Source organism: Panthera tigris, chromosome B1 (genome assembly GCF_018350195.1).
Source record: "Panthera tigris isolate Pti1 chromosome B1, P.tigris_Pti1_mat1.1, whole genome shotgun sequence".
In the NCBI taxonomy this organism is placed as follows: Eukaryota; Metazoa; Chordata; class Mammalia; order Carnivora; family Felidae; genus Panthera; species Panthera tigris.
The window spans coordinates 166,854,150-166,871,338 of record NC_056663.1 but is presented as its reverse complement, the minus strand read 5'-3'; the positions used below and the strand labels follow the sequence as shown (position 1 = coordinate 166,871,338).

Sequence of the window (17,189 nt, the reverse complement as noted above, 5' to 3'; positions counted from 1 at the left end):
AATTAGTGGATTGTTCAAATGGGACCAAAAAACAATTGTTACAGTAAATGAATTGAAAAACAGGAGGTTCTTTGAGTTCTCAGGTAAATAAAACCCTATATAACCCTCCCCTGCAATTCTCCAAAGGTACTGGACAGTATGACCTTCACCATGTGAACATAGCTTGAATTGTCGTGAATGTTTCTCAAAAGGCTCACCATTGATTTGCTTTGTGCAGTCATTAAATGATTTTATGTACATAAAATTTCTTAAAAATAGATCCGTTGAGAAAGGCAGGGTCCATCCATAACAACAATATCCCCTTTTATTTTAAAGTATTTTAAAATGTTTTAATGTATCAACGCAAAAAGCAAAAACATCATTCAAACCAAACAAGTTATTAGAGCACCATCCTTAAGTGCTGTTTTGTCACTTTGCTTATTATTCTCTCAATAGTAATAAAGCAGAAATCACATCACCAAATATGAATGCTAACACATTTCCAGGATAATGTGAACAGGAAACAAATAGAATCTTGAAACATCATCTCAAATACTACTCAGAAAACCGTGAGGAGGGCAAAAAGTCCATAAAGTAAGGCACAAGGGTAGGCAATGAGAAGCTGCTGTCCTTCCATGTTCAAGGCTGAAATGAAGATTTTGGAAGCTGAGAGACTACACCAGCCAATGATGACCAGTGCCAACACAGTTCCAAAGGTGCCCCTATAGCAAAGACAAAAGAGATGATTACCTTATGTCAAGAGGAAAAAGAGATTATTGAATCAGAGCTGCTTCTGAAATGTCCTTGGTACAATATTTATAACTACTTTCTCCATTTGTAAAATGAGGGTGAGGAACTGTATGAACTCAAAGGCCTTGCCCACCTTGAAAATCTGTGAGTCAAATTCCCCGTCGGAGGTAAACATTTTGTGTTTTGGTAAAGCTTAAACTAATAGAAATACAAAAATTCACCTGCAGTCACTCTCATCTGTCAACATTCAAATCCGAGTTCCTGAAAACCTTTTATATAAATTATGTTTAGGGTATTCTTTTATAATTACAGATTCCTTTTCCCACACTTTCTTCCCAAATTTATTCCCAGTGTGAGCAGAAAGACAACTGGATTTGCACTCCAGTAGGGTGCCCGGTCACTGCTCCCGGGCCCACTTCTCAGGTTCCTATCTGAGACAGCAAAGCCTGACATAATTCAAGGAGAGAACACATATATGTATGTGGCCTCCCACCTCTTCTCTGAAGATTCTTTTTGTAGGTGTATTGTGGGTCTTTTAGAATATTGGAATGGATTTGTTCAAGTTGGTATCTTCAAAAATAACTGTGGAGGCAATTGGCTCCTTAGGAAGAAATGGGCAAATAAGGCTAAGTCTAGCCACCTTGGGGATAAAAGAGGAGGTGTGGATAGTAAAGAGTGAATTTCTTTCCATATGTGCAAAACAGAATGCGTTATTTAGAAAAATAAGCTATAAGAGCTAGGAAAGATCAGGAGATCTCTAGTCCCCAGCTTTAGATGAGTGAAGTGACACGAGGAAAATTGCATGTAAAATGGGCATTAGGTCAAGATCTCCTAATTCCTACTGGCACATAGCTCCTTTCACCATCGAACTGCAGTCTCACTCGATCCTGGTATTCTGAAGTTGAGAATTTTGTTTACTATTTGTAAGAAAGACAAAAATACTTACGTTTCAAAACTGAACCAGAGAAAAATAAGTGAAAACTACAATGTAGCTTATAATGCCTTAGATTATAAATAAACCAAAAACATTTAAAATGCTCTCGAATGAATATTATATCCCTTGGTTTAATTAATATCTATTAGGAATAATTTATAGGTTGATCTAATATACAGGTTTATGAACAAAAGTATAAAATTATATATATGATTGATTTGAGTGATATAGTAATATACCCAAAAGGGAAAATTCAGTTTAATAGTCCTCGGGGTCAGAGAGTTTACTCTCCTTTAATATAATTTAAAAGATTTCTAAATCGTCCTTTATAATTCAGAATGAAAATCTAATGAAAAAAGGTCCAGACTTCTGATGATTCTCAAAATCCAAATATTTCAGTTTTATTTTCTTCCCCTAATAATCTGGAGTCAGATGCCCCAAACCTCAACTTTGCTGGAAATAATGTTTTAAACTTAAATTTTTTAAATGGTATATCATCATAGCATTCTTTGGTAAAAGCATTAAACAGAACAGAAGTTGCAGGACTAAACTCTGTATTAACTTGTCAACTGTCTAAACCAAACAACTTAATAAATGGGAAAGCTTGCTAAAGAACATGATATACAAAAAGTGGCATTTTTCCATGGATAAAACTCAGTAAGTATACCTGTAACTCACACTGTATTTACACATTCAAGGTGTCCATTTTCTGTTACATTTCTTTCTTTAATGTTGAATACTTGCTGATAAACTGTTTGCTCTAAGCTATTCTCAAGAATGACACTTTAAAAATTAAACCATATTGGAGAGGCTGGGTGGCTCAGTTGGTTAAGCATCCAACTTCGGCTCAGGTCATGCACGGTTCATGGGTTCAAGCTCCACATCAGGCTCTGCACTGATAGCGTGGAGCCTGGAGCCTGCTTTGGATTCTGTGTCTCCCTCTCTCTCTGCCACTCCCCCACTCACACTCTGTCTCTCTCTGTCTCTCTCTCTCTCTCAAAAATAAATCAGCATTAAAAATATATATATTTTTAATGAGACCATATTGAGGCGCCTGGTTGACTCAGTCAGTTGAGCATCTGACTTCAGCTCAGGTCATAATCATGCGGTTCCTGAGTTCGGGCTCTGTGCTGACAGTTCAGAGCCTGGAGCCTCCTTCAGATTCTGTGTCTTCCTCTCTCTTGCCCCTCCCCTGCTTGCACCCCATCTCTCTCTCTCTCTCTCTCAAAAACAAACATTGACAAAAATTAAAAATAAAACCATATTAAAACAAAGAAACATTTCCAACTCAGTCATTCTCAATAATGTTCTGAAAAAAAAAACTATATGAGATACCTAAACAAAATTATTAAATGCTCTCCTAAAATGCCTACCTTTGGCATTGGTAAATTCTTCATGTAATATACTATCCAATATAGTGTTAATAACCTAAAATGTGCATCATCCAAGAAAAAAATGCAAATTGTGCCTCCTTTGGATATGGAAGAATGAGCACTGATGGCAAACATTTATTGGGTTCAGGGCATGTAGGGGACAAAGGACTATGTAATTACTTGCTCTCCCCAACCAGTGGTAGTGATGTGCTATCCCCTGGGAAAGTGCCCAAAAGAAAAATACCTACTGGATCCTCATTAATAGTTTTGAATTGCAAATACTATCTGCCCAGGAAGTAAAAAAAGAAAAAATCTATTGGCTGAACATATATGCTATAAAGTTCTCTAGCATAAATATCCTCATCAGGGTTCCTGGGAATTTTCCACTGCAAGGAGCTCAGCTGAGAAAGAACAGTTGCTTCCTCCCTAGAAGGCAGAGTGCTTGGGAACTGAAGCAATTTGTCAGTGTTCACCAGGCACTCACTCTTCCAAAATCAAACAAGTGAATTTCCTGCAGTTGTTAGAGCACCCCGGACAATAGTTCATATTGAAGAATGTGACAACTTACAAAGTGCCAGTTTCAAAGATAACTTGGTTGAATTTATTATTTAAATCATCCAAATAGGAAGTGCCTGAGCCCAAACTGACCTACTTTCCTGGGTCTGTCTGTAGCCATTAATAGTTTCCTCCATTGCACTACCAGAAAGATCCGAAAGAGGTTAACTGTTCCACTGGTGTGGCAAGCTTCACAGATGACTGTGCACGTGGGGGCAGTCAGCACACACAGGCACTTACTGCAGTGAAAAGAAGATAGCGCAGCTGGACAGGATGACCATGGGGAGCAGGCAGTAACCCAGTACACTTGCCACGCAGCCGTAAGACGCCCCTGAAGAGCTCATCAAGTTCAGTAAGGTGTGAATCCCTAGGCAACCTATGGCACTCATGCCATACACATAACCAAACTGAACTTTTCCTGCCTGAAAGGATGGGAAGAAAACCATTAGAACACACAAGGAACATCTGGTGGAAATTGGAATATCAGCAAAGCAGAGAGCATTTTAGAATCAGTCAGTTCAACACTGTTCCATGTCATCGGAGACTGGGAGTTCCAGAAGAAAACGGTGGCTGTCATAAGAATTCAGGTCCTGAAAACAAACATCCCTGACTATACTTGGGGAGGCATAAGCATGCCACAGAGAAGATGAAAAATTCCTAGTTGTTTTTTTAAATCATAGATCACCTATTAGAAGTACCAGACATAAGTAAGAATATATTTTCTCCCCCTATTTGTTGAATAATTAAATGAATGAATAAATTAATGAAAAAATCCAATTTAGTCCTGAAGATTTTACAAGGCAAATTATTAATGTCAGCTAATATCTATAGGATTTACTATGTTAGGACCTATTCTAAGCATATCATGTCTAGTAGCTTATTTAATTCTTACAACAACTTTATGAGATAGGTACCATATTACACTCATTTTACACATGAGGAAACTAAGATGCACCAAAGTAATGTAACTTGCCCAAAGTAAAATGATGTTAAGTGGTACAAGTTGGCTTTGAACCTAGGAAGTCTGGCTCTGAAAGTAGATCCTGGACATCTATAGGAGCTCTAACAAGTCTTAAAATAATGGGACTTGCTTAACCGTATTTAACCTAGCATATCCCAAACTTATTTGACCACAGAATCCTTTGTTTTCATAAGGCCTATTACCAGTTTAACTGACCATACTTCATGAGAAGCTGGTTTGTTAAACCAACTGACAATGAATCATAAATTACGTACTGTTAAAGAAAGTAGTGTTCAGGATACAACACTGATTTTTCTGAGGACTCATAAAAACAGCCATCTCCCACAAGGCACTATGGACTGGGGGCAGAAATATTCCCATTAAACTCACCCAGGGAAAGTCACAGTCTCCTACTGATTCAACAGGGGATATTTTAATGTTGGCTACCTGAGGATGCCAAAACTCCAGGAAAGAAACACATTTAATTTTTATATTTACATTAAGCTGGTTAGAAATTCTAGATAAATATTAAATAGACTGACTCTGGTTTTCGTGGGAATTATGCAAAACAATGAAGGATCTGGTAAGTTCAGAGAGTGAGCTTTTTAGATGTCATGTTTTCTTCTCCATGGCTGTTATCTATAAAGTCTTTATGTCTTACAGAGTAAAAAGGTATTTACTTCATAATTAATTAGTGGACAGTGTTATGACCATATTAATGTTCAAAACTATCTAGCGATTTTGAGTTCTTCTTCCTCAGCACAGTTGGGGAGATTGGTCACTACCAAGTAAGTCCTTTCACAAAATGTCCCTGGGGCTATGTTTGCAGAATTCTCTCTTGCATTAGCTGTAATAAGTTCTTACTGAGGACCTTTTGTGTTTTCGGCTCTTTTGTGAAATAATGCTAATAATGCTAGCAGACATGTTTAAAGAACCCCATCAGTTATGCATTGCTCTATTGGGTGATTTTGCTTCACTTGGAAAATAGTGACAATTTCAAATCACTTTCATGTATTAGAGAAAGATTCTACTTAATATTTTGATTGGATTAGATAGCTCTGAGGTAGGGAAAGTTGTAATGGTGAAAGGCAACTTCCCCACATCCAAAGAACAAGAGGTATACCTTCCTGACCCCAAGAAGTTTTATAAATGGTGGGGGGGGGTGGTGAATAGAAGGTGGATAAAACTAATCGATAGTAAAATTGCCCCTTTGGATATCAATTGCTGACTTCTCTCTTCATCTCTTTTCCTGTTAGTTTATCCAATTTAAGCTGTAATTCCATTTGGCAGGGGCCACTGTCATTTTTTAGATTTGTTTCAAACTCTAAAAAGGGCTTGTAACTGAAATGGAAAATAAATGTTCCCTTTATTTTTAACCTCAAAACTTTTCAGGTCCTCCTTTTCCACCCTCATTACTATATCTTGATTTGGAATACTTTTCTTCTGATTATGCTTTTACATTGGTCATGCATGTTCCTTTTCTAGATCATACTGTTAGACCTACCAGAAAAATTAAATGTAGCCATAGATGAGCCACTCATCTTCCTTGTTTGGGGGGTGAAAATAGTTTTGAGAGGAAGAATAAGTAAAACTAAGTTTATAATAACTATTTGAAGCTGTCTTTTTTGGTTTGCCTCCTTCTACATGAAGAAAGTCCACAAAAGATACTGTGTCATGCCTTAGGTCCACATACATTATAAAAGTGATAAGTATGTGACCATGAATGAACAAGTGGAATATTGCTTTGGATTTAGTTTTGCTTTCTCTAGTACAATGCATATACCAGCCCACAAAATTCTCCTTTACATTTTAACACTAAATATCCAGGGCAGGGTTAGCTTAGCCTCAAATGGATTCTGAGTGAAATCTGACTTCATTAATATACACTTGGGTAATTTTTTGTTGTTGTTGGTCATTATGGTTCTACATGTATCAGAACCAGTTCTGAAGTAAACACATCTAATGGTAAAATTAAAATGATAATGTCTGCCTAAAAGTTTCAGAAATATGCATTTTCACATATTCTCCCGAAATTTTAGAACTGAATGGAACCTTAAGAAATATTTTATAAACCTTTTTCACCTTCAAAATGAAGAAAGGAAGGCCTAGAAATAGGGAACAAAAGGTTCAAGATCATACCTAGAGGCTAAGTTAGGGGTAGATCCAATTTTCTCACTTCCAGTTGAGTTCTTTGCCTATATTGCTCTGTACTTAAAACAAAACAAAACAAAAAAGAGGATATTTAAATAATTCTAATTAATATTATGCACCCCAAAAAGATCTTAATGGAATTAATGCTTTCCTTTGAGGGATGGTAACGGTAATATTTTCTACAGGAAAACAAACAGCTGTTATATTATAAATCACTTGAAAAAGAAAATATGGGTTAATATATTAAATGGATTGTTTCTGACTGTTTGATTAATTGATGTAGTCTTACCTAGCGTAGCTAAGATTATCAAATTACTGTGACAAAGATGGAAGGGAAGTTGGAGACTTAATTAAAACTCTAGCTGATCTAGTGTTTGATTTCCAGAGTACTTGAGTACTTTCAGCTGCTGTAGTTCAAAGGAAGAAATAAGATGCTATCAGTAAATACTAGCATATTGGATAAATATGATGTGACCACATCGTCATGTGTCATTCTAGAAATCTAGAAACTAGATTTCTATCAGTATTTTGATTGGTATAAAGTCAATTAATAAATAAAAAGTAAAAATTTATTTAGTTGCAAATATATTTTACATCTACTTTTGAGAACTGTGGCTACAGTGAGGAAAACCAATTATGGAAAGTGGATAGCTGTAAGAGGGAGAAGTGGACTAAATCGTTATTTTAAGGGCTTTCCCCAGAATCTTTAATTTCCTGTATTCTTTCTCCTGCCAAGTTTATCTCTTTGCTCCTTAATGAAACTATATTTTTCAGACTGGCATGACTATCTTTTTCATCCTTTTTTTAACTTATGGTCATTACCTTCTTTGTTTAAAATCATAGGCCTTTTCTCATTTTCTCTTTTTCTTCCCTTTTTTTTAAATGAAACATTTTTCTAAATTATCAGCTAGAATGGCTTCTAAACTTAATTTAGGTGGAAATACGTTTTTCTTTACTTCTCTGGTGACTCAATTTCATCACTCCCAGATTTAAAGAATGAAAGCCGATACATAAGACAAATGGTAAAGTCAGGGGAGAAAAATGCCTTCATAAAAAGCAGAAAACCAAAATAATAAAGAAATATACAGATTGAATAAACAAATTATTGGTTATCATTGCAAGTTAATATATCCATAATAACCTAACCCGAAACAAGGAGACTCATCTCATACCTCACAGACTATTTGAAATCTAGAGATACACCCCAGCGAAGAAAATTATGAGCAAAGAGAAGGGATCTCTGTGGTGTCACAACAGAAATGTCACAGAAAACAAGAAATAAAATTTGGGCCTGTATTTCCCAAATCCATGTGTTCCTTCAACGTTTTCAGATTGGCAATCTTAGTAACAAGAAAGTCATAAAGGATCTCTTGCTTTGTTGAAAGTTTGCTCAATGATTTGAGTTTTGAAATTCTGCTTACATTTATATGTTATCTGTTGTAATATTTGAGGGTAGTTTTACTTTGTCACTATGATTCAATTAACTACATCTCTCTCACCAAAAAAAAAAAAAAAAAAAAAAGTAGTGATGAATTAAACAATTTGCACTTTAAAAAGTAACACATTTTCTTCTGTATTAACAAAGACTTCTTCAAAAACAACATTTGGAAGGGCACACATTAAAATCTGGTGCTTGCTGCTGTCTATTACCAGAAGCAAGGTGGCTCCCAGAGTGACACAAAACAGGATGGGCCCAGTGAGGTCCGTTTCATTCATAATGCTGCCATCTGCTGGCTTCAGTGGGTTTAACACGGTCAAAGTTTTTTGCCATATGTGATTAAAATTAATTCCAAGTTCTGCAAAAAGAAAAAAAAAGAGGTACTATAACATTTTATAAATATGAATAATATTATTTAATTAAATTTAACATATCTGGTTAATTTACTTAGCACTTTAATCTGATCGTTGTATTTTCAAAATCTAAAGTTCTATGTCATATATAGTAATTCAAAAACAAAAATAACAAAAAAAAGATTTTTTTGTTCCCAATGAGTTAAAAGATATATTTTAGATAAATAATTACATCACAGAAAAAATTTCCCTGCCTTATGCACTAAATATAAGCTTAAAGTCTGAAAATTGCGAAACAGATGTTCTACAGTAAAAAAAAAATAAAATGGTAGCTAACAGACCAAAGGTCCTATTCTATTGCCTATTTACATATTTCCTTTTTCCCTATTTTCCCTTGATAATACTTCTGAAATCATATCATGCTTATACCAAACATGGTATAATTTTTCAATTAGCAGCATTATCTAAACTAAAGATATTTAGCCCAGATCTGGGATTTTACTTCCACCCCGCCTAATGAGAAGAGTAATTCTACACTAACTGCCTAAAACTCCACAGAGGAGAAAGTGGAATGACTCCTTCTTGCACCCATATTTTAATACGGTCAGTGCTATTGTGGTTGAGTTTATGTACTCACAGATTAAATTCTTGAGACAAGTTAACCTTTCCCTTTTATGAGTGGTGGTGGTAGAATAAAATATCCAAAATCTGTGGGGCTCAGTGTCCATAAGTCCAAACTCATTTAGAAATATCTATTTTTCCCCAATACCTTGTTTTCAAGTAATTCTGACTGCCACGTCACAGACCCTTCTGCTAGATCCTGATTCTCTTACATCATTTTTACTTAAAAAACAAACAAACAAACAAAAATAATAAATCCACCCAGCCATTCGACATTCACTGAATACAGAAATAAATATTTACACCACATTAGTTTCTTTTCTCATCACCTCTATAAACTTTAAGATGTATCCTGAGTAGAAAAAAACAAAACATTAAAAAAGGAGAACATGACTTTACTATTTAAGAACCAATAATCAAGCTGGTTACCCTGCTTGTATCATTATAAATTTAAATAAGAGTAAGGCAGAGACCCAGAAAAACTAGAAATAAAATACAGTAAAGAACATGCATTTCAACTAAAAAGAGTTAAATGTGTTGTTGTTTTTTTTTTTATTGAATGCTTTCACTGAATTTTGCTGTGAGCTGTACAAGATATGTACGCATTGGTCTCTCAGACATGTAATGAAGCTAGTACTATTATTTTATTCCTATTTTGTGCATCAGGTAGCTGAGGTTTTGAAATATTAAGTAATTTGTCCAAAGCCACAGAGCTAGTAACAGAAATCTAGGTTTTAACACTGAAGAATCTGACTCAAGACCCCATGCTTTCTTCCCTAAAACAAGCAATCTAATTAAAAACTTGGCAGAGGATCTGAATAGACATTTTTCCTAAGAGGACATGCATGCAAATGGCCAACAGGTACATGACAAGGTGCTCAATATCACTAACCACCAGGGAAATTCAAATTAAAGCCACAAAAAGGTATCACCTAACACCTATTATCTATTTGATAATAGAATGCTATTATCAGAAAGATTAGAAGTAACAAGTGTTTGTGAGGATGTGGGGAAAAGGGAACCCTTCTGCATTGTAGGTGGGAATGTAGATTCATGCAGCCACTGTGGAAAACAGTATGGAGGTTCCTCAAAAATAAAAAAAAAAAAAAAAAGAAAAGAAAATAGGGCTCTGGCGTTTCCACTGCTCCCACTGTGGCTGCTCACCAGGCCAGGCTGGCCACAGGTCTACCTACAACTGGAGGGCACAGGCTCCTGGAGACAGTGGCTACAGCAAGGAGCCCAGTGAATACATCCCCAGGGCAGCAATGCATGGCAGAGAGAGGCTATGACCTGAACACTGAACCTGGCCAGTTTAAACAAAGAAAAAAGAAAAAAGAAAAAAAAAAAAAAAAAAAAAAAAAAAAAAAAAAGAACTACTATTTGATCCAGCAATCCCACTTCTGGATATATATCCAAAGGCAATGGTAACAGTATCTCAAAGAGATCTACGCTCCCATGATCAATGCAACATTTTTCACAATACCCAAGATATGGACACAATCTAAGTGTGTGTCAATGGATGAATGGATAGATCTATCATACATATGATCATACGTGATACATACATACAACGGAATATTCATTTATGAGAAAGAAGGAAACCCTGCCATTTGCAACAACATAGATGGGCCTTGAGGGCATTATGACAAAGACAAATACTGTACAGAATCACTTATATGTGGATTCTAAAATCAAGGAGAAAAGAAGTCAAATGCATAGAAACAGAGTAGAAAAGTGGTTGCTAGGGGCTGAGGGTGGGAAAAATAGGAAGAGACTGGTATAAAGGCAAGTGCACATGCCTGCCCACACACACATACCACATACAAAACAAACAAACAAAAAACAAAAGCAAAAAAAAAAACCTTTATTTTTAATAATATAGCTATATTTCTCAATGTGCATCCCATTTCATAATAGCTGTATTTTTTTTTTAATTAAGCTCAATTCTCCCATATGAAGGATTCTCTCCCTAAATCATCTGTACATGGCATTCAACTTCCCTTCCTAGGATTTAGTAACTGTCTTTGATCACATATAGGGCATAGTTCAACTTCTTTTACAGCAGCACATAACACCTAACATCTTGCATATCTGACATTCTATACACAGAATACCAGATGGACTTTTAATAACTTCCATGACATAAGAGGGGTCTTGCTCTAACAGGGACCTAGACATTTTCAAAAGGTTGGCCAGACATTGGTCTACACTGGGATAGTAAGGATATTTTTTCACTCATTTGACAGGTTGACAGTTGCTATCCCTAGTTTGAAAAGAATTTGACTGGTTAATGGTGAGTAAATCACGTGCATTTCAACTTCCATGTTGCATCCTTTTTATTATCACACTGTTATTTATATATTTCTTAATGAACATACACTTTGGAGAAGATGAGCTTAAAATGAGGTTAGAATGTCTACTATGATTTTTTAAATTAGCAGATTTTAAAATTTGAGAAATATTATAGTTTAAATTAATTTCATCTAAGCCTTATGTTGTTTTCAAACTATATTTTCAATTAAGACATTTATGTTAGCAATATGTTTTCAGTATTTACAACAAAGTGCCCTTTAATTCAAAATACCTTTTTTTCCTCAAAAAGCATAACAATTATTCCTGAGGAAACTCCGATGAAAAATGCTCTATGAGACATTATTACTGATTTTAGACATTTATTTTATGGCATAATTAACTTCTGCACATGTTGCAACATCGAGTCATTAACCAGTGAATGAACATAAGACCTGCTACATTCTGTCATACCAAAAAAGAGTTTATGTGTTTTCTACCAAAATATAACATTTTGTTTCCCCATAACATTTTGTTTCCAAATTTATTACAATGTATGCAAATGAGATTATAAGTATTTATTAATTGTAGATATCCTAATATAATACCTTGTTATACAGATAAAAGATGAAGCTGTTGTGAAATTTGAATGTAAAGTTTATTGTTTTGCTGTCATCTAGTGGTAGTAAAGTATATGATATATATGCTATAAAAATGAATTAATATCTTTGTTTTCTATGCAAATTGTGGCACTGGCCTTTCAAATATAAACATCAGGCTGTGCTACATATATAAGTACCGAATATCACAGTAATTCTTCTGGTTTGACAGACTTGAATTGACTATTATTCTTCGAGATACATTTGTTAACATATTGATTGTACATTATCAAATTGCAAAAGTTATCATTCTTACATAAAACCACCAAATGAGTCTTTTAGATAACAAAGTATTTAAGGAATAAACAAGCACATTTTCAAATAACATATTTTGTGCAAGGGTTGTTAATTATTATAGCTTCATAATGTGATAGGCTGTTTTGGTGTATGCTCAATAAAAACTAGCGAACACCATTTATCACCTTATCCTAGAAACCCTGCCTACGGTGTTTACATATCTTTGAGACAGATGAAGCTGAAAGCTTTCAGTCACCCAGCCTGAGGAACATATTGAATCAGAGTCTAGAAATTTCACAGATTCAAAATGCCGAATTATATTAGGTGCAATCTCTTCTAATACCCTAGCAATTCGGTGGGGATAATCACAAAAAGAAAAAAAAAATCTAAGAATTTTCTCTAAGCTGCATAAGGTGGGAGGGGAAATCTAGGGTATTTCCTATTTTAATTTGAGAAGACATAAAGGAAGGATGTATTAGAGTTTAGAATACCACAATAGATACATTTAGACAAGTAGAAAAGATTATTTTCAATGAATGTTACAGGAAAAATTGGTTAATCATTAAAGAAAAAATAAGGCTGAATCCTACTTCACATACAAACATAAAATAATTTTTATTGAATCAAAAATTTAGGTGCAAAACAAAAAAGATCATTAAAAAATTTAAGAATATACAAGAGGATATAAACAGTACTCAGAGCTGGAGAAATACATTATAAACAAAAGAGCAATCAGAAAGAAAATTTACCAAGAAAAATATTGTGGACTTGAAAACATAAATATTAAAATTCCAATATGCTTTAATTTCCTATTAGCAAATTAGATGGCAAACACCATCTAGGAAAAAAAAAAATGTTTGCAACACATATTCCAGGCAATCATTAAGTATCCTTAACATACAAATATCCCTAGGGGCACCTGGGTGGCTCAGTCAGTTAAGCATCCAACTTTGGTTCAGGTCATGATCTTGCAGTCCGTGAGTTTGAGCCCCGCTTAGGGCTCTGTGCTGACAGCTCAGAGCCTGGAGCCTGCCTTGGATTCTGTGTCTCCCCTGGCACCCCGCCTCTCTCTGCCCCTCCCCCCACTCGTGCTGGGTCTCACTCTGTCTCAAAAGTAAATGTTAAAAAATGTTTTTAAATAATAAAAAAATAAAAATAATAAAAACATGCAAATATCCCTATAAATAAACAAGGAAAGGAAAAATCTTAAGATTCCAATAAGAAATCTGACAACATGAAAAACAGGAAGAACAGTCAATAAACATGGAAAAACATGTCTAACATTTCTAGTAACCAAGAACTACAAAGCACTCCTTTTTGCCCATCAAATTAACTAAGACATCTCATGTTCTATGATGATGGTGTAGTAGGTCATCCTTTTTCTAGATCAGTTTGACAATGTAAGTACCTTTTGATCCAGTAATCCCAGTTACGGAACCAATCCAAGGACAACTCTGTAGAGGTCAAAGTTGTTCACTATGGTGTTCAACAAAGCCTTACTTACTATAATGAGCAACCTTTAGGTGAGTTTAAATTATAGTACTTTTATACGACAAAATATTATTAAGCCATTCTAAATCATATTTTGAAGTAATATTCAATGACTTTAAAGAATGCATGTAGAGAAATGCTTTTGATATAAGATAACTTTAAAAAGTACAAAACTTTATGGGGCACCTGGGTGGCTCAGCCAGTTAAGTGTCCGACTTTGGCTCAGGTTATAAACTTGCGGTTTGTGAGTTCAAGCCCTGTGTCAGGCTCTGAACCCTTCCCCACTTGAAGCCCTGTGTCTCGCTCTGCCCTTCCCCACTTGTGCTTTCTCTCTCTCTCTCTCTCTCTCTAAGAATAAATGAAACATTAAAAAAAATTAAAATGCATATATGTAAATATTTTACGTATGTATGTATATATTTAAGTATATATGCTTAAAGTGAAATGCTATATTTTTGAATATGTATTTATGAATACTCAAAAATGGAAGTTAGATCATACAATGGCTATAAAGTTTTGTACTTTTTTTAATGTTTATTTATTTTTGAGAGAGAGACAGAATGCAAACCGATGAGGGGCAGACAGAGAGGGAGACACAGAATCCGAAGCAGGCTCCAGGTTCTGAGCTGTCAGCACAGAGCCCAATGCCGGGCTCGAACTCACAAGCCGTGAGATCATGACCTCAGCTGAAGTTGGACGCTTTAGTGACTGAGCCATCCAGGCACCCCATACATAAATGCATTTTATACACACACACACACTCAGAAAAATAGAATAAAGGCTGGAAGAAAATACATCAAATCATTAATGGTAGTTATGTCATAGAGACAAAATTTTAGGTGGTTCTCATAATTTTATTCATATGTTTCTGTATTTTTTAAATTTCTATGTTGAATATAGATAACTTTTATAACAACACAACTGATAGTTTTTTTTTAAAGTAGATATGTTGGCGGAATCAAGGAAAATGTGTAATGAGGATAGCTTATAACTTTCATGTGTTGATTACTATTTCAGAGGCAAACTAGAATGAATTGGTTAAACATAACTGATTCCCAAATCTAACTGGCTTCTAAAGAGCCAACAAAACTATTACATAATTTTCTGTGCTTTTCTTTTAAAACTTCTTATTTTAATGTTTAACTTTGAGAGAGAGAGACAGAGGCGAGTGGGGTAGGGGCAGAGAGAGAGGGAGAAACATAATCTAAAGCAGGCTCCAGGTTCTGAGCTGTCAGCATAGAGCCCAACGCAGGGCCTGAACCCATGCACCACGAGACCATGACCTGAGTGGAAGTCGGATGCCCAACTGACTGAGCCACCTATGCGCCTCTATGCTTTTCTAAGTGGTTTAAATCTTTCACCCTTTATGAATTTTGAAGACAAAGAGGGAATGCTTTAATGCCAAGTGGTTGGCTGTGTTTATACAAGACAAACACTTATCTTTTGATGTAAAATATTGGGAATTTTAATCTATCCCTTTTCACTTGACTACATATAAAGGGGTTAGAGCATAATAGTTAACCTATTAGTATTTCCCTGTGGTTAAATTTAAATCTACTTGAGTTTTAGTTTTCTAGCCTCTATGCTTCTAGCATATGTTGATTTTCTTCAAGAGCAAAAGCAGCAGATGTAGTGTGGCTGAACCAAAAAAAAAAAAAAAAAAAAAAAATCAATGGTTGGAACATCCCTTGAGATCCCTGAGACCTTCAACTGCAAGGGTCCACTGGTTTCCTGCCACCAACAGTGTTACTTACTGGAATCCTATTCCTCCCCACTTAGCCATACCTAGCTGAGATGAGGGGACTCATATGACCCAGGAAAGAAGAAAAATGGGTTGTATCCATGACAATAAAAGAATATTGAGAAACTACCCCCTTGGCTCCCAGGCATCATAGCAGAAGATACAAGTTAACTGGGCTAAAAAGGGTCATTGCTATAACCACTCTGCTAAAAGACATGTTCACTATTGTCTACACATGGTAAGGGAGTCTGCACTCTAACACACTGAAGAAACATTTAATAACAGCAGTAATAGTGTGGCAATAGTACAGATCTACTTCCAGTTCACCTCCCCTCCACACACACACGAGACAAACTTCCAACGGTTTAAGCACCTTTGTTTGGCAGACTCTTGTTTAAACATGGGATAATCACACATAAAACACGGTATACAGCATGCTGACAGTGCACATTATGTGCTGATTATTGCTATTATTCTTCTAGCTGTACACACATTAATAGCATTCCCTTAACTTATCTTCTAGCAAAGGAGGCTCTTCATCAAAACTGTCAATGTAAGAAGATTGTGAATAATAATCCGGGTTGGATGCTGGCTGAAAAAATTGTCCCTCGTAACCTGATGACATGAGCATCTCTTGTGGGAAAAAGGCAGCCTGGAGTTGCTCACTGGCTTGCTGTCTAGAGAAAGGAGAATATTGATTTATATACATATATATACAGAGAGGGTATCATGACAAATCACTGAAGGAAGCTACAATTTTTCTTCTATGAGTTCTCCTAATTTTTATGAGTACTTACCCATGAAAGACAGAACTTGCTTAAAATTTAACTTTAATAAAAACAAATGAAGTAACTGGTCGTGAGAAGGTTCTAGAAGAAAGATCCCCATACCAACTAATATGTATTGATTATGTACAAGTGCTGGACACTTTCCCTCACATTTTCCCACACAATTAATACTCTGTAAGGTAGAAATTGTAACTTTAATCCCATTTTACAGGTAAAGAAATAGAGGTTCATGGAGACTGAAGGACTTGTCCATGGTCACACAGCAGCACTGCTGGTGTTGGACTCCTAAATGAAACTGTCCCAGCATCTCTGCCCATTGATACGATGTTGTTTTTTCACTTTGTTCAGGGGCAATCACCAAACATGACATTTCCTACAAATCTGTGGAAGCAATGGGTAAAATTCACAATTGTAATGGTATAGTCAATTCATATGAAAAAACAAATGTATAAACTGACTTTCTAGCTCTGGCCATTGCCAGACAATTACTGCCAACTGAATTATCTTTGAATAACTCACTAAAAGGATTCTATGGCTGGGTTAATGTCCTTCTTTCCAAATGTGCAATTTAGTTTTGTTGAAACATCATGTTTCAATACTTCTTTGACCATGCTTTTGTTTTTTATTTCACCATTTGTATGAGAAAGTTGGAAAACAATGCTCTTAGTACATAACTTACTAGAGCTAGAGAAAAGAAGGAAGGGAAAAAGAGTTATATGAGGTTATTTGATCATTTAAAATTGTTTTTACCTGAAGGAAGGAGGAGACACATAAGGAGCTGTCCTTATTAACATGTTTAAGTTTCTTTCATCAGAGCCCCTTAGGTTAAGCTAAAAATACAGCCCAGGATTCTGAACTTTGCAGCTCCC

General features: G+C 35.4%; 1 protein-coding gene across 3 annotated transcripts in view; it reads right to left on the bottom strand.

Moving 5' to 3' along the window:
- Positions 1-303: 303 nt before the first annotated feature.
- YIPF7 (Yip1 domain family member 7) overlaps positions 304-17,189 on the bottom strand; it is a 46,249-nt gene continuing 29,363 nt past the window's right edge. For all 3 annotated transcript variants that reach the window (XM_042984607.1, XM_042984606.1, XM_007075921.3), the window contains 4 exons: positions 16,049-16,209; positions 8,354-8,499; positions 3,832-4,013; positions 304-701 (listed from right to left, as the gene is read on the bottom strand). In XM_042984607.1, the coding sequence (XP_042840541.1) occupies positions 539-701; positions 3,832-4,013; positions 8,354-8,499; positions 16,049-16,209 (652 nt within the window). In that variant the 3' untranslated portion in view covers positions 304-538. The remainder of the gene's footprint in view (positions 702-3,831; positions 4,014-8,353; positions 8,500-16,048; positions 16,210-17,189) is intronic.